This window comes from Chlorocebus sabaeus, chromosome 12 (assembly GCF_047675955.1).
Source record: "Chlorocebus sabaeus isolate Y175 chromosome 12, mChlSab1.0.hap1, whole genome shotgun sequence".
Taxonomy (NCBI): domain Eukaryota; kingdom Metazoa; phylum Chordata; class Mammalia; order Primates; family Cercopithecidae; genus Chlorocebus; species Chlorocebus sabaeus.
The window spans coordinates 108558978-108577889 of record NC_132915.1 but is presented as its reverse complement, the minus strand read 5'-3'; the positions used below and the strand labels follow the sequence as shown (position 1 = coordinate 108577889).

At 53.4% G+C, this 18912-nt stretch overlaps 1 protein-coding gene across 2 annotated transcripts; it reads right to left on the bottom strand.

Moving 5' to 3' along the window:
* Window positions 1-4652: 4652 nt before the first annotated feature.
* Window positions 4653-18526, bottom strand: GFI1B (growth factor independent 1B transcriptional repressor). Of its 2 annotated transcripts, none has more exons than XM_008005831.3 (8): window positions 18454-18526; window positions 17574-17951; window positions 9624-9743; window positions 8985-9122; window positions 7944-8215; window positions 7215-7352; window positions 6492-6657; window positions 4653-5471 (listed from the first exon to the last, which is right to left on the bottom strand). In XM_008005831.3, the coding sequence occupies exons 3-8, from the start codon at window positions 9721-9723 to the stop codon at window positions 5293-5295; spliced, it is 993 nt and encodes a 330-aa protein (XP_008004022.1). In that variant the 5' UTR covers window positions 9724-9743; window positions 17574-17951; window positions 18454-18526; the 3' UTR covers window positions 4653-5292. The 2 variants fall into 2 exon arrangements, with proteins under 2 accessions (XP_008004022.1, XP_008004021.1); XM_008005830.3 differs by having other exon boundaries at window positions 4681-5471; window positions 6492-6723.
* Between the last annotated feature and the right edge of the window lie 386 nt (window positions 18527-18912).

The following is an 18912-nucleotide window of genomic DNA, read 5'->3' as shown; positions in this document are numbered from 1 at the left end:
GCAGGGATTGCAGAGAGGGGTTTGAAGTCAGGGGACTAGGGTCAGCCCTGAAGGCTAGGTCATGGTGAGCAGCTGGGGCTGGAGCTCTGTTCTCCAGGCAGTGGGGTGGGAAATGTCTGATCTCCAGGGAACCTTTGGGACAGGTCCTGATCTTCCGGATCATACAGAACCTGCTTCATTCCACTTCCCTATAGCCCCAGTGCCCGGTCCCTGCCTCCTTGCCTTGGTCTGTCCACCCCTGCTTCCAGGCCAGCTCATTCCAGCCATGGGCAGATAGAGACAGGCTGGGGCCAACACACATGTGTGAGTGCACACACGCACAATTCTCCAGGCTCACCCTGGGAGATGCATTTCCATCCTTATCAGTGATTTCCATGGAGGGCTTCCTGGGCACCTCTCAGTCTGTCCCTCAGGAGGCCCTGGTCCTGGGCCTGGTTGCCCTGTGGGATGTGGCCTGCTTGGAAGAGGGGCTTCTCCTGCAGAGTGCAGGGCCTGCAGTGTAGCCTGAAGCTGTCACCACGAACAGGACATTTTATCTGAAAATTAATTCAGATGTTGCATTCCACTCCCTAATGTGGCTGGTTAGTTTTGATATTAAAATATTGGTTTTGTTAATTACCATCGAGTGAACTGATATTCCAGCTCATGTCACCAGCAGCATCCTGAGGTCTCACGTGTCCCCATCCAATCCTTGGAAGCAGGGCGTCAGTGCCGCAGTCTAAGGAACCCTTCCAGCCAGCTAGCCCACCAACACCATTTGCACCATATTCTATGTACACGGAGTCCCCTGGAGTCAAGCAACCCAGAGGCCCTGCTGGGAAGGCCACTGGACTGGGGCTGGAAAACCTGAGTTCTGTCGTACTTTGCTGTTAATGGCAATGTGACCTTGGGCTAGCACCTCTCCTCTCTGGGCCTCCGTTTCCTTGTGTGGCACATGGAAGCCATGGACAGTCTCCACAGGGCTGGACAGTGCCTTCCAGGTCACATTGCAATTCCGATGGCAGGAACTGCAGGCCAGGTAGTCGGCCGCAGGGAAGCCGACGGGAATTGGTGGGGGAGCTTGAACTCCCCTGAAATCACAGACTGCAGATGGGTGGTGCCCACAGCACCTCCTAGGCCACCTCTCCGCCCCAGTGTCATGGGCTTAGCCTCTGCTTCCAGAAGGAGACGGAACATCCAGGGAACTCTGCTCCCACTGGGGCCCATCTGCAAGTCTTCTTCAGGGCTGCCTTCTCCTGGGGGCTCCCAGCTGTGCCCATGAGGCCATGCCGCAGCAGCTTCTCAGGGATGAGGAAGGGTCAGCAGCACCGCCCTCTGGCTAAGACCAACCCCTAAGCTCCAATCCACTGCCTCAGCAGGGCCAGGAAGCCCAAGCCAAGCCTTCCAGCCAGTGCGGAGTCTTCCCCTGGAAGCAGGTGTCACAGGCTTCCTCACTACCTGCCCTCTTTCTCTGCGATATGCAAATGGGGTTCCAGCCCCCACTGCTCTGAGGCTGCTGTGGCCTCCCTCTGGCGCCACCCCACACACCCAGTCCCTGGAGGAGCCCGACAAGCTTAATCTCGATCTCACCAAACCTCAGTCGACGAAGAAGGAACATTGTGTGGCTTCCCCTCACAGCTCAGCTCCTCCGCCTTGCCCCGCCCTGCTGCAGAAGTGGCTGAAATCCTGATACTGGTTTGGTTTTGTTTAGCAAACAGGGAGTATGCAAAGCAGCTCCCAATCCATTGTGTGTGTGCGCATGTGTGTGTAAGAGATGAGTCAGGAGCCCATTCCAGGCCTGGCTCCAGAAGTGTGGCTTTGGGCAAGGCCCTTCCCGCTTGCTGGGCTTCGCTGTCCTCCTGGACAGGAGGAGAGATGCAAACAGCTGGTTTCTAAGGCTTTGCTGGCTCCGGTGCTCTGGCCACCAGGGTCCCTCTTCTCCTGATTTCAAGAGCTGGATTTCAAGACAGGACACCCACAGGGAGCTTGCTGAGGAGGGTAGATCACTCTCCCATGCAAATCCCAAGCCCTGAGCCCACTCCGCTCACCTGACAGGTTTGCTTAGGGGAATTCTGGCTAAAGGAAACAGGAAGAGCCTCTGGCAGGAAATGGATGTCAGGGTTCTGCCCAGCCAAATGCAGAGCCTGGGGGTGGGTGAGAGTCCCATTCCTCTTGGGGGCCCTTAGCCCCCTGCACACCACAGGAGAGACCTGGAAGAAACACTTTTGGGTCTCGGTGGGAGGGAGGGTACACAGGCTCCAAAAAGATAGGCTCAACTCAGAGTCAGTTTCTCATCCCAGCTGTGCCTTTGCCTGCTGCGTGACTTTGGGCAACTCGGCCAACCTCTCTGGTTCCCAAATTAACCTTAGGAAAACGCTGAATACCCAAATCCTCCCCTCGGGGATGGACACAAGTGTATTACACGATATAGGCTCTAAGAAGCGGTTGCAATAGACTGAACGTTAACACAGAGTTCCTCCCAGTTATTTGAGCAATGTAATCTCTTACTCCGTCTAAAGCAAATGAACCCCCGGAGGCTTGTGGCGCACGCCTGGGGAGCACCAGAACGGGTCTCAGCCGTGTCCAGCCAGCTCTGTGGGCCTCTCTGCAACCACAAACACGAGTCTGAGGACTTGTCTTTCATTCCGACGATCCATGTGAACAGCTTCTAGTTTGTTCCAGGTTTGAGCTGTTCACAATGGATGGGAATTGGGCATTTGCATGGGACATTCGCCATTTCATGACAGGTTGAGCCTCATGAGTTGGCATTCAATCAAATACACGTTAAACAAGTCGGTTCATGAACCCAAGGCTAAATCACACTATACACAGAAACCGTCTGACGATAGCAGCGTTTCTTTGGAAAGAATCCTTCTTTCTCTAGGAAAGAGGGTCTGTCTGTGGGTCCCAGCTCTGGTCTACTCTCAGCATCCCTGTCTCCCTGGGGGTATTCTAGCTTTCTGTGCTCTGCTAGAGGAAGGCACCTGAGCACACCTGGAAAGGGTAAGCCCTCCCATCTATTTTTTGTTTATTTGTTTGTTTCTGAGATGGAGTCTTGCTCTGTTGCCCAGGCTGGATGCAGTGGCATGATCTTGGCTCATTGCAACTTCCACCTCCCAGGTTCAAACAATTCTCCTGCCTCAGCTTCCCAAGTAGCTGGGATTACAGGCACGCGCCACCATGCCCAGCTAATTTTTGTATTTTGAGTAGAGACAGGTTTTACCATGTTGGCCAGGCGGGTCTCGAACTCCTGACCTCAAGTGATCTGCCCGCCTTGGTCTCCCAGAGTGCTGGGATTACAGGCGTGAGCGCACGGCCCATATCCATGTTTTTTATTAATGGCTGACCTCTCTGGGCCTCAGTTGCCCCATCTGTAAAATTGTAGAGGGTTGTGTGGGTTAGAGACAATGTGTGGAAACCCTTGGCTTAGCTCAGTACCTGCAAGCTCAATCAGAGGTGTCCATGGCTGTGGGCCAGGCACAGGATTGGTGCGGGATGGGGGGGTGGGTGCGGCTGGAGCTCAGACAGAAGACCTTCTGAAGTTATCCACACATAATTGCATTCCACATTCAATGGCTCCTAAGCTGTAAACAAGGAAACTGAGTTTCTCAGTATCAGAGGAGAGAGAAGACCTTCTGGCTGGATGACCGAGGGAAGCTTCATGGAGGAGACGGCTAAGTGGGCCTTGTAGGATGGACAGGACTACAAAAAGGGATGTTCACAACTCGGCAGCACTTACTACATGCTGGGCTGGCCCTTCATGCCACTTTGTAAGAATGGTCTCAGCGAATCGGTGGAAGGGACTGCTGTGTTTACCATTTTACAGAGGAGGAAGCTGAGCCCCAGAGAGGTTCAGGAACTCACCTGAAGTCACACAGCTAGACAGGTGCAGCACCAGGCTTAGCTTCATCACACCCGCAAAGTCCCTTTTGCCCTACAACGTTACACTCACAGGTTCCAGGGTTGGGACCTTTTGCCCTATAACGTCCCACTCACAAGTTCCAGGCTTAGGATGTAGATATCATCTTTGCGGTCATTATTCAGCCGACCACAGTGATTACGTTCAGGATCTTGAGATGGGACGATTTATACCTGAGCTCAGTGTAATCAGAAGCGTCCTTATAAGAGAGAGGCAAGAAGGTCGAAGGCAGAAGACAGAGATGGAGGCAGAAGCAGAGGTCCGAGTGATGTGCTTTGAAGGCACAGGAAGGGGCCAAGATCAGAGGAATACAGACGGCCTTGGGAAGGTGAAAGGGACAGGAAAACAGACTCTCCTGGGAGCCTCCTGTAGGAACGCAGTCCTGCTAACACCTTGATTTAGCCCCATGAGACTCATTTTGAGTTTCTGGCTCGAGAATTGTAAGAGAGTAAGTGTGTGTTGTTTTAAGCCACTAAGTTTGTGGTCATTTGTCACAGCAGCCACAGGAAACGGATACCGCCCCAGCTGCACTAGCCTTGCTCACCCCTGTGGTCTTGTCGCATGGGCCCCTTCTGCTTGCTACTGGCTCTTCAGTGGGTCTGTGCACGTGGGGGCTGAATACTGGTCTCCACAACTCGCCTGTGAGTGCCTCCATAGCTTTCTCTGCTCCTCAAGCCTCCCCCCGTCATCCCCCAAAGCCTCGTGCAGTACCCTGGACCTCAGAGGCAATGAATGCTGGTCACATGGCGGCAAATCTGTATCTTTAATTTTATTGACAGCAATTGACAGAACAGGCTTTTGACAGCAATAACTGCCAGTTTCTCCAGCCTCATGGCCTGGTTGTAGCGCTGGAATCCTCAGCGGCCAGCTGAGTGCTGGTCGGAAGTCGGGGTCAGCCAGCACATCTGGCCGAAGCAGAGGGGGTGCCAGGCCTCTGACTGGGGTGGGAGGCAGCTCTGACTCTGCCCATTGCAGCCAGAAAGAGGCCTGCTAAAATCCAAGGTGACTAGGTCCCAGCTCAGTGGGCAGCAGGCAGGTGGAGGGTCTGTCTGTGAGTCCTAGCTCTGGTCGTCTACTCTCCGCATCCCTGTCTCCCTGCGGGTATTCTAGCTTTCTGTGCTCTGCTAGAGGAAGGCGCCTGAGCACACGTGGAAACAACTTCTGCTCAGAAAGACCCAGCCAGGCTCCCACACTTGGCAGCAGGAGAAATGTTGATCCAGAGAGGGAAAGTGACTTGCCCAAGGTCGCACAACACTTTTGTGAGTCTCAAAACAAGCTGGAAGACTCCTGTCCAGTCCCACCTCCAGGAGACTGGAGATTTGGGCATGAGAGGCTGGCCTCCAGGTGACAGGACCGCAGGGCAGGCTGGCCAGGAGCTGGGAGCCGGCGCAGCCTCACTTGAGATTGTGCTGGCTCTCGCGGTGCCGCCGCAGGTCCACCTTGCGCTGAAAGCCTTTGGTGCACAGCTCACAGCTGAAGGGCTTGAAGCCTGTGTGCTTGCGGCTGTGGGTGATGAGGTTGGAGCTCTGGCTGAAGGCCTTTCCGCACACCTGGCACTTGTGCGGCTTCTCACCTGCAGGGAGGGGAGCGCAGCACAGCAAGGGCGGGGTCAGGGCCTCTTCACCAGGCCTGCCGCTCCACTGCCCCGCCCCCGGGTTCATTTTCCAATAACTCCCTATGTTTTCTCTCGTGGCCAACTCACATTCACTTTAGAAAATAATTAGAAAGGAGAGAGAAGCGAAGACACAACTTGGACCCTCCTCCCACCCCTACTGGATTATAGGGTGGTTAGGGGCAGCAGCTGAGTCATCTTGTTTATCAACGCATTTCCAAGTCTGGTACACCTGGCACAAAAGAGGCACTCAGCTAATAGCAAGGAGGGAATGAATGAGCAAATGAATGAATGAATGAGTGAACAAAGGAATAAGCAAATGAATGAGTGAACAAAGGAATGAGCAAATAAGTGAGAGAATGAGTGAACAAATGAATGAGCAAATGAATGAATGAGTGAGCAAATGAATGAGAAAATGAATGAATGAATGAGTGAACAAATGAATGAGCAAATGAATGAATGAGTGAACAAATGAATAAGCAAATGAGTGAGTGAACAAATGAATGAGCAAATGAGTGAGAGGATGAGTGAACAAATGAATGAGCAAATGAGTGAATGAGTGAACAAATGAGCAAATGAGTGAGAGAATGAGTGAACAAATGAATGAGCAAATGAATGAATGAGTGGACAAATGAATGAGCAAACGAGTGAGCCCATGTGTGAATAAATGAGCAAATGAGTGAACAAATGAATGAGCAAGTGAGTGAGTGAATGAGTGAACAAATGAATGAGCAATTCGATTGCTAGTCTCACTTCTGCCATGAGATCACCAGTGTTGAGATTTTGCTGTTTCCTTCCTGTAATTTTTCCATGTATTAAGTACACTTAAGCAGCACAGGCGCCCAGCCCTCCATCATCAGTGGCCTTCGACTTTGTAACTAGACCCCACTCCCAGCCTCACGCTGGGGGCCTCTGATGCATCTCTTAGGGAAAGGTGGGGGTGCTCTGCCCAGGGGGTGCAGGCAGGTGAGACTCACTCACCTGTGTGGATGTAGGTGTGTTTCTTCATGTCCGACTTCTGGTGGAAACGCTTGCCGCAGAACTGGCAGGGGTAGGGCCGCGTGTCTGAGTGGATGAGCAGGTGGGTGGACAGCGTGGACGAGCGCTTGAAGGCCTTGCCGCACATGCGGCACTCAAAGCTGCGCTCCTGCCGGAGGAAACGAGGCCCCGGGGGATCAGGCGCAGGCGCAGGACTGGACCCGGCCGGGATCCCCTGCGGAATAGGACACTCCATTGGGGTGGCCTGGAGGATAGGGCCTGGAGGAGCAGGACCCGGGAACCCCTCATCTCTGCCTCTGAGGTGAAACTGGAGCTTGGAGCCTCGTTGGCCTCCTGTGGGATTTTTCCTTGTAATCTTCACGGTATACCGCTTAAAATAAAACTCAGTAAATGTTTGTTGATTGACTGATGGACTGACTGATCTCAGAAATTTTTTAGAGGGTCACATTTCATGACCACTAACCCAGAGTGAGTTCCTTGAGGCAGGGATGGTTGTGGTCTGCACAGTGGTTTAGTTAAGGGTAGGAAGTCTGTTAACGGCAGGTGTTGGAGACCCAGACTCAGGGAGGTGGGTACTAGGGGACCCCTCCCAATCTGTATCACCCCCAGGAGCAGGGGGAGGGACCCAGCCGCAGCCCCCAGGCTCCCTGGGGAAGCACAGAAAAGGAGTGGGGCTGGGAGTCCCGCACGGGGCCAGGTGCCCACCTGGGAGTGGACGTGCGTGTGCTGCTCCAGGCTCACGGCGTGGCCGAAGGTTTTACCGCAGACGTCACAGGCGAAGGGCCGGGTCCCACTATGGGAGCGTCGCACGTGCACTTCGAGCCCGTGAGGGGTGGAGAAGACCTGGAAGCAGGGGCAGCGTGTGAGGCCACTGGGGGCTGCAGAGAGGGGAACAGGCCTGGGGTCCCATAGTCTCTTCCACGCCCAGCTCCGGCCAAGGCAGGGTGCACAGAGGAAGGGACACTGGATCGCCAGTTCTGCTACTTGTTTGCTGTGTGTCCCAGGGAGGTCCCTTTTCCTCTCTGTGGCTCGGTCTTCCATCTACAAAGTTGGGTGTGAGAGAGGGGATCTGGAGCCCCCTCCTTGGCTCCTCTAGAGGCTGAATAGCCCGGTGGTTAAGAGCTGGGGCTGGCCAGAGCCAGGTTTGCATGCTGGTTCTGATAGCTACTTGCTGTCTGATCCTGGAAAAGTGACTTAACCTCTCTGAACCTTAACCCTTATCTGCCTCCTGGCACTCATGCCTGTCAACTGCTTAGCACAGGGCCAGGCACATGATCAGAGCTCAATGAATGGTGATGAGGGCGAACGTTTTGATCATTAATCCCACCAGAGTCCCAACGTTCACAGCACAAGGAACACCCAGAGCTACCAGTGCGCTGAGAGGGAGTGCAGAGAGCAGCGCCCAGGTGCCCACCCACACCCCCCACTGCCCACCTTGTTGCACTTCACACAGTGGTACGCGTCCATGCCCGGGGAGTAGCGGAGGCTGAAGTCCAAGGCGGGCTCGGTGCTGGGCACCAGAGGACTGCCGTACAGGCTGACGGAGTGCTCCAGGAAGGCTGACTGCATGGTGGAGGGGGCCTGCCGGTAGCTGTGGCCATACGTTGAGGCCAGGATGTCCCAGGAGAAGCTGGGCTTGTAGAATGGGGGTGAGTCGGACAGTGGAGAGTCCCCATCCTGGGGTCGGGACAGCACAATGGGGCCCTCTGTGGAGATAGGGACACATGCCTGGTTACTCATTTAAACACAGGGGGCTGGGCACGATGGCTCACGCCTGCAATTCCGGCACTTTGGGAGGCCAAGGCAGGAGGATCACTTGAGGTCAGGAGTTTGAGACCGGCCGGACCAACATGGTGAAACCCTGTCTCTACCAAAAAAATACAAAAATTAGCCAGGGGTGGTGGCTCACACCTATCATCCCAGCTACTAGGGAGGATGAGGCAGGAGAATCACTTGAACCGGAGAGGCGGATGTTGCAGTGAGCTGAGATCGTGCCACTGCACTCCAGCCTGGGCAACAGAGTGAGACCCTGTCTCAAAAAATAAAATGAAATAAAACAAACATAGGGCACCCACTTCCCACCACCCTCTACCACCCACCACCACCTTCATCACCTCATGCGGAGGGTTTCAGGGTGTCAACCCAATACTTACTGCTGGGGATGCCTGTGTCCCTGTGGCTCCTCAGCTTTTCCAGTCCAGAAACAGCCCCGCCCTCACTCCAGAGTGCCCGCCTCACCCCTTGCATGGACCAGCCCAGCTGCTGCTTCTTACCTCTTCCCCCACCTAGCCCGCATCTGGGAATTAGCTCCCTGTCTGGGAGGCCCAAGCGGAAACCACAGAGCCCGGGCTGCATCCAGTGACTTTGTGGGTCCTTCCTGACTCCAGGGCCCCAAGGGGCCGTGTTGTAAGAGTCCCTTCATCCTTCCTCCCCTTGGCATTCCCTGGGGAATGACAGGGGGTCGCAGCTGGGTACCTGGTGCCGGGGCCATCCTGGCCAAGTTCTGGTCCTGCTCCAGCTCCGGCTCTCGCTTGAAGTTGGTCCAGTCCAGGCACTGGTTTGGGAATAGGGTGCTAAGGACAGGGCTGTTGCTCGGGGCCTGGTCTCTGGGCACTGTAGGGAGATAGGACCATCAGCATCAGTAGCCACAGCTTCTGGGAAGCCAGAGGGAGCAAGGAGGGCACACCCTCCCTAGGAGAAGGAGGCCCAGATAGACATCCACTTGCGGCTGCTTCTGGCGGCTCATTCTCCCGGGCCCTGCCCAGGGCAGGGGGGTGAGAAGAGGCCAGGAGGAGATCCTGGGAAAGACTTTGGACCAGTCCGTTTTTCTGAGCAACCCAGCTCCAGCCCTAGATGGAGCCTCCAGTGAGGCCCCACATGTCAGTAACTGAGTATGGGCTCCAACCCGACATTCTCATCTCCCCAACAGGGCAGAAGGGATGAGGGCATCATTCATTCATCTACCCCTTTCATCTGCAACCCACATTTACTGCACTCCTGCTTCCAGGCTTGGAAGAAGAGGCTGCTGCCGGAGGGACGCTGCTGCACCCCCATCACACAGAGCAGAAAGACTCCGGTGGGTTCAGCAGGGCGCCAGCCTTGGCTCTGACTCACCCGGGGTAAGGGCAGGAGGCCAGAGCGGTTCATCCTCCTGCACACGGGGATGGTGGTAGGTGTGAGCCTTCTTGCTCTTCACCAGGAAGGAGCGTGGCATTTTCAGTGTGCACCCCACACCTGCAACAGGGAGGGATGGGAGCGGTTGGGAAGGACAAGAGAACAATACCCCCCATATCTCAGAACCTCCTCCTGAGCTCAAACACCAGCTCTACTGGCTTGAACAGTGGGCCCCAAAGTTCATGTCCACCCAGAACCTGTGAATGTGACCTTATTAGTAATAGTGTGCTTTTGCGGATGTAATCAAGTTATGAAGAGGTCATTCTGGGTTCGGATGGACCCTCAATCTAAGATGACTAGTGTCCTTATAAGAAGATGGAAATTTGGACCCAGAGACACAGACACCCAGGGAGAATGTCCTGTGACAACAGAGCAGAGAGTGATGCTTCTATCAGCCAGAGGATGCCAGGCAGTGCTGGCAGCTGCCAGAACTCGGAGAGGGGCACGAAACACTCTTCCCTGGAGTCTCCAGAAAGAACCCACTTTGTGGACACCTCGATTTTGGATTTCTAGACCCCGGAACCATGAAAGAATAAATTTCTGTTGTTTTTAAGTCACCTGTTTGTGCTATTTTGTTACGGCAGCTACAAATCCTAACTTCCCTCACTGCTCCTTCACCAGGAAACAAATGCATCGCCCCCTAGAAAACGCTCAGACAAGCCTGCTCCCATTGGCACGATCTGGGCTGCAATGGAGCAGAAAAGGAAAAGCAGGGGCTAAGGTCTCCCTCTGTGACACACGGTGGACCCCAATTCTAGAAAGTTACATTTGGGTACCAGTGAGATTCACCTTCAGAGGCCATAGAAACAGATGGTCTGAGCTTAGGTTTTGGAATCAGCGGTTCACGGGTTAGAATCTCAGCTCACTTGCTGTGCAATCTGGGACAGACACTTAACCTCTCTGGGCCTATTCCCTTTGCTGTAAGGGGGGATGTCCAGGCTTGCAGTGCTGACAAGGGCACCACAGGTGCTCAGTGTCTATCACAGGGGGCTCTGGCAGAGAAGCTGAAGCAAACGAGGGGACATTGCCAATCCACGTGCTCCTGCAAGCTACAAGCCACGGCTGCCAGAGCAGGGCTGTGCCTTGTCCACAGCCCTGGCCCAGGCTCTGTTCCCTAGAGAGACAGGGGCCTTCTCTGTCTGAGGAATGGGGTGGGGGGACTCAAGACCTGAGAGGAGCCCCCACTGCACTGCACCCGGACGCCTGAAGTTTCACGGACACAGGAGAAGAGGTGAATATCCCCCAGCTTCCGTGGGCAGCCCAGCGTCACTACTGACCCCACCGGTCAGGGAGCGGGGGAAGAAACCAAGGACCACATCAGTCAGGGGACCATCCCAGGTAGGGCTGGGGAGTGACAGGGCTTGACCAGCCTGACCACCCCAGGACTCCTGGCTTCCCCTGCAGAGCCCTCTGGAGCTGAGAGCCCCGCCTGGCCCCCAGAATGGTTCACATCCCTGCACTCAGCCTGTGAGGCTCCCCCGGGGGCTCCTGGAGAGCATCATCCTATGGTCCTCTATCTTTTCTGCCCCCAGGCTGCACCCAGACCAACACCAGGCCCACGCCTGAGGCCTCGGAAGAGTCCCACCCCTCATCCCCGTGGGCCAGCCGCCATGCAAGGCTGCAGGGGTGATAGGGTCCAGAGAAGGCGGGAAAGGGATCACAGCTGCTTCAGAATAGCAGTGAGGGCCAGGATGATAAGGCCTTGGCCCAGGAGCAGGGTGGGAGGTGGGAGATTAGAGAATGCAGCTGGGAAAAGGGCCAGGGACTCACCCCTTCCCCAAAGGGATGACCCAGAGCCAGGCAGAAGAGGGACCTGACTGTGCCCAGATCTGCTTCCTCCTGGCCCAGAGCCTGGGGACATCAGGAGTTTGGACTGGGGGCTCTGCACAGAGGGCCAAGCTCAGGCCCAGCCCTTGCCAGCTGTAAGACTCATCACCGAGCCTCAGTGGCCATATCTGCTAAATGGGGATCCCAATCCAACCCCATGGGATTGTGGGGAGTGAGAAAGGACCTTTATCCATCAGGAGCGAGCATGGGAGGCGCTCAGCATGTGCCCATCCGCGCATCCCAGCGCCCAGCCCACTGCAGGTGCATTCAAAAGATGGGGTGAGCCCTGTGTCAAGGGCTGCAGCAGCTCCCCGAAGCCAGGGCCGTGCTCGAGGCCCTGTACTCTCTGAGCTCTAAAATTAGGAGAAAGGGCCTTGAAGGCCTCTGGGGTCCCTTCCCGCGGTCAGATGCTCGGCTGTCTGAACACAGGCTCGGGCCGGGGGCAGCCCACGGCCTTATCTCCCAGGGACACGTCTTCCTCCTCCTGCCTCCTCCCCCTCCCTCACCAGGGCTCCCCACACCCCCCTTCCTTCCCGCTTCTAACTCTTCTATGCTTCAAGAAAGCCCTTGGGGACACCAGACCCTAGGGGGAGAGGAGGGGACCCAGTGAGCAGGAGGAGGGCTGGGGGTGCGGGGTTCGACTCGCACTTTGTTTTGAAGGGGCCTGTGAGGGGCATGGTTTGCCTATCAAAATATCAAAAGATGATCTTTTTTCCCGCGTAATATTTATGAGGAAATCAGCTAGAACCAAAGGTACTCGCCGAGGCTTCTGTGATAGAAGGAGGCGCCCGTCAACCCTTGTGGCAGGGGGCTGCTTAGCCTGCCTTGTTTATTACACCTTTAATCCTGATGCTTAATCCAGATGCTGAGTCCCGCTGCTGTCCCATTTCATAAAGGAGGAGCTGAGGCCTGGAGGGCTCAGGATCCCGGGGCAGAGTGGGCAGGGCACGACTGGGGTCTGTCTGGCCCCAGGCCTCCATGCTCTTGACTTTCAGCCCAGGAGGTGGGCAGTTACTCGGTGCAGACTGGGTGCCAAGTGCTGGGCAGTGCCTGGCATGGCTTTGTCTCTGCAGAGGGAGTGGAGCCGATGTGCTAGGGATGAAAACAGCAGTTTGAAACTCCCTCACGTGCCTGTGTCAAGCAGTGTCTTCCCAGGTTGCAGGTAGGAAAACTGAGGTGTAGAGAGGAAAGTGACACCGATCCAGGGCTCCTGGCCTGTTAGGATTTTACTCTCAAGCCACTGTGCCACCCAGCCCTGTCAGAGGTCCTCACAGCACCTGGTGACCACCACCTGCAGTACAGAGGGAAATGCGGGGTGCTGGGGCAAGAGGGGAGAAAAATCAGGCCGGGCACGGTGGCTCATGCCTGTAATCCCAGCACTTTGGGAGGCCAAGGTGGGCAGATCACGAGATCAGGAATTCAAGACCAGCCTGGCCAACACAGTGAAACCTCGTCTCTACTAAAAATACAAAAATTAGCTGGGCATGGTGGCGCGTGCTATAGTCTCAGCTACTCAGGAGGCTGAGGCAGGAGAATTGCTTGAACCCGGGAGGCGGAGGTTGCAGTGAGCTGAGATCGCATCACCACCGCGCTTCAGCCTGGGCGACAGAGCCAGACGCCGTCTCAAAAAAAAAAAAAAAAAAAAAGGGAGAAAAATCAAACCCTCTGACCCCCAAGTCTTTTCGAGGCTCCTAAAAGACCCACGTGACCCTCTGAAGAGTTTCAGAGGGGCCAGGCCAGGGACAGACCTTCCTTCAGGAAGCATTGATCTTCCTTTGGGCTCAGGGCCCAAGGAGACCTCAGGTCAACTGACTCCAACAATGGGCCCCACAACGAGGACACTTTCTAGCACTCAAGAGCCCTGGCCAAGCACTTTTCACTTAGGCACAGTGCAGGGTGGGGCTGGCTTCTAGAGTTCTCCAGCTTCAGGAAGGTGATTCTCACGCCTACTCTAGTGATCTCCCCTGAGCCCCACACCCCTTCTCTTGCCTCCCCCCAGTGTGCTCTCCCCTGAGCTTGGCAAGTGACAGGGACACAGCCAATGCCACAGCCAAGCCCTCCGGCTTACAGAGGGGCCAAATGCACCTGGCGAACTTCCTTTTGGCCCCTGTTAGAAGAGGTTTTTTTTTTTTTTTTTTTTTTAAAGAAAAAACAGGAACCAATCACCTATACTGTAGTTAATTAACAACCACTTGGTTTTGATTCACACGAACTCCGTTCTGAGAAAGAGCTAAGAGCACAGATTATGAAAGAAGCTTAGGATTTCTTCATAAAACAGAGGCCCTGATAGTATCGGACCTCCGGAAAGAGGCCCACTGTTAACATCACTTCATAACCCCCCGATCCTGGTAGAGCGCCCCGACCCTGAGTCAGAATCTCAGTCAGTGCTCCTTGAAGACAGGCGACCCTGCACCCTGGCAGGAGCCAGCACCCTAACTTCCAGTAGGACTTGGATCAACAGGCCTGTGAGGTCCCTGTAATGAGGCCCCTTGTGTTGCCCAAGGAATCGAGTCTGATTTGGGGTCCTGGAGTTTGTGACCACATCAGCCACCAACCTGGGGCTTGGTTTTCCTATCTCTCAAAAGGGACGGTTGGGCTGAGAGATTTCTAAACTTCCCTTTTGCTCTAAAATCCCATGTAGAATTCGTTGACCTTCAGTGAGAGATTGAACCACCTTGACTAAAAGACTTGTCACTCGGGTTCCCTTTTTGGGAGGGTTGGGTAAGACTCAGCTGGTTCTCAGGGTCAACTACAGAGGACCCTTTTGACTTCCTTTATGTTTAAAGACTCAAGGGAGGCCGGGCGTTGTGGCTCATGCCTGTAATCCCAGCACTTTGGGAGGCCAAGGCAGGCGGATCACCTGAAGTCAGGAGTTCAAGACCAGCCTGGCCAACATGGTAAAGACAGGCAACCCTGTCTTTACTAAAGATACAAAACTTAGCTGGGTGTGGTGGTGGACACCTGTAATTCCAGCTACTTGGGAGGCAGGAGAATCACTGAAACCCAAAAGGCGAAGGTGAAGATTGCGGTGAGCCGAGATGGTGCCACTGCACTCCAGCCTCGGTGACAGAGTGAGACTCTGTCTCAAAAAAAAAAAAAAAAAAAAAAAAAAAAACAAGGGGAAACAACAAGACTTGTCCAAGGAGGAGTCAGGGGAAAATGCACCCAGGTCAGGCCCAGGGGCCCCAGCAGAAAGTAATCGTTATCATTATCATCATCATTATTATTATTTTGAAACAGGGTCTCACTCTGTCACCTGGGCTGCAGTGCAGTGGTTTGATCTTGGCCCATTGTGACCTCCACCTCCCAGGCCCAAGCGATGCTCCCATCTCAGCTTCTCGAGTAACTGGGACTACAGGCGTACGCCACCAAACCTGGCTCATTTTTGTACTTTTTGTAGAGACGGAGTTTTGCCATGTTGCCCAGGCTGGTCTAAATCATTATTTTTATTTGAAGTTTAGAAGGAGTTCTCACATGTCTCCTCCAAAGCTCAGAGAATGCAATGTCAAAAGGGAGTGAATCTACTTCTGGGTATAGACCCAAAATCATCGGAAGGAGAGACTCAAATAGATATTTGCATACTCATGTTTATAGCAGCACTATTCACAATAGGCATAAGGTGGAAGCAAGCCAGGTGTTCATGGCAGATGAATGTCCAAACAACATGTGGTCTAAGGCCGCTCTGAGTGGCTCACGCCTGTAGTCTCGGCACTTTAGGAGGCCGAGGTGGGCAGATCACCTGAGGTCAGGGGTTCGAGACCAGCCTGGCCAACATGGCAAAACCCCGCCTCTGCTAAAAATACAAAAATCAGCCAGGTGCGGTGGTGGGTGCCTGTAATCCCAGCTACTCAGGAGGCTGAGGTAGGAGAATCGCTTGAACCAGGGAGGCAGAGGTTGCAGTGAGCCAAGATCGCACCATTACACTCCAGCCTTGCAACAGACTCCGTCTCAAACAAACAAACAAATAAAATGTTGTCTAGCGATATGATTGAACATTATTCGGCCTTAAAAAGAAAGGAAATGATGGACATGCTACAACATGGATGAACCTGAAAGATTTATGCTAAGTGAAATAAGCTAGTCACAAAAGGACGAATGCTGTGTGATTCCTTATATGAGTCCCTAAAATAGGCAATTTCATAGAGACAGAAAAAGATAGATGCTGCCAGTGCGAGGGGAAGGGAATGGAAGTTACTGTGTAATAAGTATGAAGTTTCAGCTTGACGAGATGAAACAGTTCTGTGGATGGGTGGTGGTGACGGTCGCACAGCAATGTGAATATACTTAATACCGTTGGATGGTACACTTGAAAATGGCTAAAATTGTAAATTTTGTCATGTGTATTTTATCAAAATAAAAAGAAAAGTGAGTGAATGAAACTCTTTCTGCATATCTCTATATTTTAGACTAAAGCAGCTCCCATTGGCTTGAATTCCTGGCAAGGAACACATGAAAAGCCTCCCTCTAGACTAAGGGTGGTGGCGTTTGCTGTTGTTTCAACCAAGGGTCTGGATATTGGGGCACAGACAGTGAAGAATCCAATTTGATCAGGCTGTTTTCCCTGGGTATTCTGGAGCCATGTGGTCCCAGAGCCTTTGAAAATCCTTGTACTGTGCAATAAGATTCCCACCCACCCTCCCCTCCCCTCCTTAAAGCTTTGGGGCAATAGTCTGCACTGGTTTTGAGTGATTCCATTAATCAAACCTAAACCAGGTATAGCTCTCCAACGTTCCCCAAGAACACTCTTCAGGAAGACCAAAATCTGACAGAAAGAGCAAGGAGAATTATGCATTTTCTTGTCCAAAGAATTCCTTCTGCAACACTTCTAAGGACAAGAAACTTGACACTTTGCTAGACTTGGAAGAAATATTTTACCTGTTGCCTACTAAGAAACATACAGGCGCGTCCAGGCGGTCAGGCACAGCTCGGCTAGCTTCTAATATCTACCAGACTCACGCCCACAGATTGTAACTGAATTTGCTCCCTAAGAACTCATGAAAGCTGTGGACTTTCTCCCCAGAAAAATGTGCACAGGCATATACCCACGTCAATTCTGCAGACCTCCTCTTTACAAGTCCTATTTTAGAGTGAACATGTCTCCCCAGATGCCTTAACATTTAAACTTGTTGTTGTTTTTTCTTTTTCCTACAAAAATAGGTGGAAAGGGCTAACTACAGTCTACAGGGAAAGGAGAGCTGAAACAGTATCTCCCCATGGTTGTTCCTATTGTTCCTGGGGCCTGGGCAGTGTGTGGGAGAGGGTAGCCTTGTCATCTCCCCGTAGTAGGCTCTGAGGGGGAGAGTGCCTGACTCTCAAAGTGTCCCGGGAATTGGCTGGGCGCAGTGGCTAATGCCTGTAATCCCAACACTTTGGGAGGCCGAGGTGGGTGGATCATTTGAGGCCAAGAGTTCGAGACCAGCCTGGCCAACATGGTGAAATCCGTCTCTACTAAAAATACAAAAATTAGCCAGGTGTCGTAACGCGTGCCTGTAATCCCAGCTACTTGGGAGGCTGAGGCATGAGAGTTGCTTGAATTTGTGAGGCAGAGGTTTCAGTGAGATCGCGTCACTGCACTCCAGCCTGGATGACAGAGTGAGACTCCGTCTCAGGAAAAAAAAACAAAAAACAAACAACAACAACAACAACAACAACAAAAACGTGTCCCAGGAACCTTAGTTAAGTCCTCAGAGTCTGGGACTGTCTCCGAGGGGGAACACAACTCAGACACTTGGAAGTGTGTCTCCCTGAGCACTGCCCAGGTCCCCAGGACAGCTGGGTTGTGGGTATGACTTTGTGCCCGAAGGTGACGCCTGTCAGCCTAAAATCAAGTTTTGAAAAGTGTTTCTGCACAGCCGGCAAAGGTGTAATTCCCAGCAGAGTGTCTCAGATGAGGTTACGTCCTCACCTTGTTTCTCCCTTGGCTCCTTGCCTTCCAGAGCTTTTCCGGCCCACCTCACCCTTCCTAGGACTGCAGGACGAGCCAGGGAACCTACTGTGAAGCCATCTGTGGCGCGCAGGCACATTTCAAAAGAAAAGCGCAGAAACGCATCCTCCAGCACTCACCTGGCCGGAGCTGTCCCTCGCCTGGGTTCTGCCGGAGCTTCCCGAGGTGGGAACTGCAAAGCCTCGCTCGGGACTGGTCTCTGCTCTGTCAACTGTGTGACTCTTTGCACAAATAGATACTTCTCCTTTTTTCTCTGTCTCTCTGTGTGTTTTTCCTCTTCTGTTCCCCTCCCTGATTTTCAATCTGATTATTTGTGTCAAAATCTGGCGGTGAAGAAGCAGCCAATGAAGAGAGCGCGGGAGCTCAGCCGTATTTGCTTATCAAAACTTTCCAGGACGCAAGACTTCGAATTCTCATTTCTAACCCTCGACACTTGGAGCGGAGCGCTTTCTCTCTGCAGAGAAATTCAGAATTTTGCTGGAAATTTTGAATAACATCTGCACAAAAAGAAAGTGATGGCTAAATTATTAAATTTTAAAAATTGAAGTTAAATACTAACTTATAAAACTCGATTTTGCATAGTCATGGCTCTTTGGTTTTTTCTTCTTTCTTTTCTCTTGCCTTTTTTTCCCTTCCCTCCTTCCTTCCCTTTTCCTTCCTTCTCTTCCTCCTTTCTTTCTTCCTCCCTCCCTTCTTCCTTCCCTTCCTTATTTTCCTTCTTCCTCCCTCCTTCCTTCCTTCCCTCCCTCCCTCTCCTCCTCTCCTCTCTCTCTCTTCCCTCTTTTCCTCCCTCCTTTTTTTTCCGTTTTTCCCTGCCTCCCTCCTCTCTCCCTCCTCCCATCCCTCCCTCCCCAAGTTCAGCACCCTGAGGCTTGTGACAGCCAGGCTTGTGCAAAGCCCCTACATCCCGAGCCGGCCACATTCATAGAGGCCCCCCTTGTCCTTGCAGAGGTCACATTTCAGAAGAAACATCAAATTTGCATTTCCCCCAGATATGACCTTTGAGCGGGTAGAGGCACCGTGGAGGTGTGGCAGTGAGTTCGGAGGCCAGGAGACGCTTGGCCTGCTGAAGCTGCCATACAGATTGAAAGCCAGGTGCCAGAGCCCGCGTGTGCCGCCCTCTGGTGGCAGACAAAGTGATGAGGCGGCCAATGGGGGCCTCTGGGGTGTCCCATTGATGGTGGAGGGGGGGCGGGGAGTGGGGACGGGAAAGCTTGGCTGAGCCGGCTGGGGCATTTCTTCCCATTTGGCAGGGCATCCCATCCCCTGGCTCCCCACCTTCTCCCTCCTCCTCTGGCCCCCACCTCTTCCCGCTTGCAGGATGACTGATTTATTTCAGGAGGTTTTGCATAAGATGAGAACGCCACAAACAGAGCACTGTTAGACTGCTTTGCCTGCTCTTCCAGCCCAGGCGCTGGAGGGATTGTGTTTCCCTCATAAAGAAAACAAGTCTGGTGA

Bases quoted from the DNA above. Each gene is read 5' to 3' on its own strand.
- GFI1B (XM_008005830.3), bottom strand. From the start codon at position 9,723: ATGCCACGCTCCTTCCTGGTGAAGAGCAAGAAGGCTCACACCTACCAC. The intron at 8,216-8,984 runs GTACCCAGCTGC...CTATCTCCACAG, and splicing joins CAGGATGGCCCCGGCACCAG to AGGGCCCCATTGTGCTGTCC. The intron at 7,353-7,943 runs GTGGGCAGTGGG...CCCTGCTTCCAG, and splicing joins ACTGTGTGAAGTGCAACAAG to GTCTTCTCCACCCCTCACGG.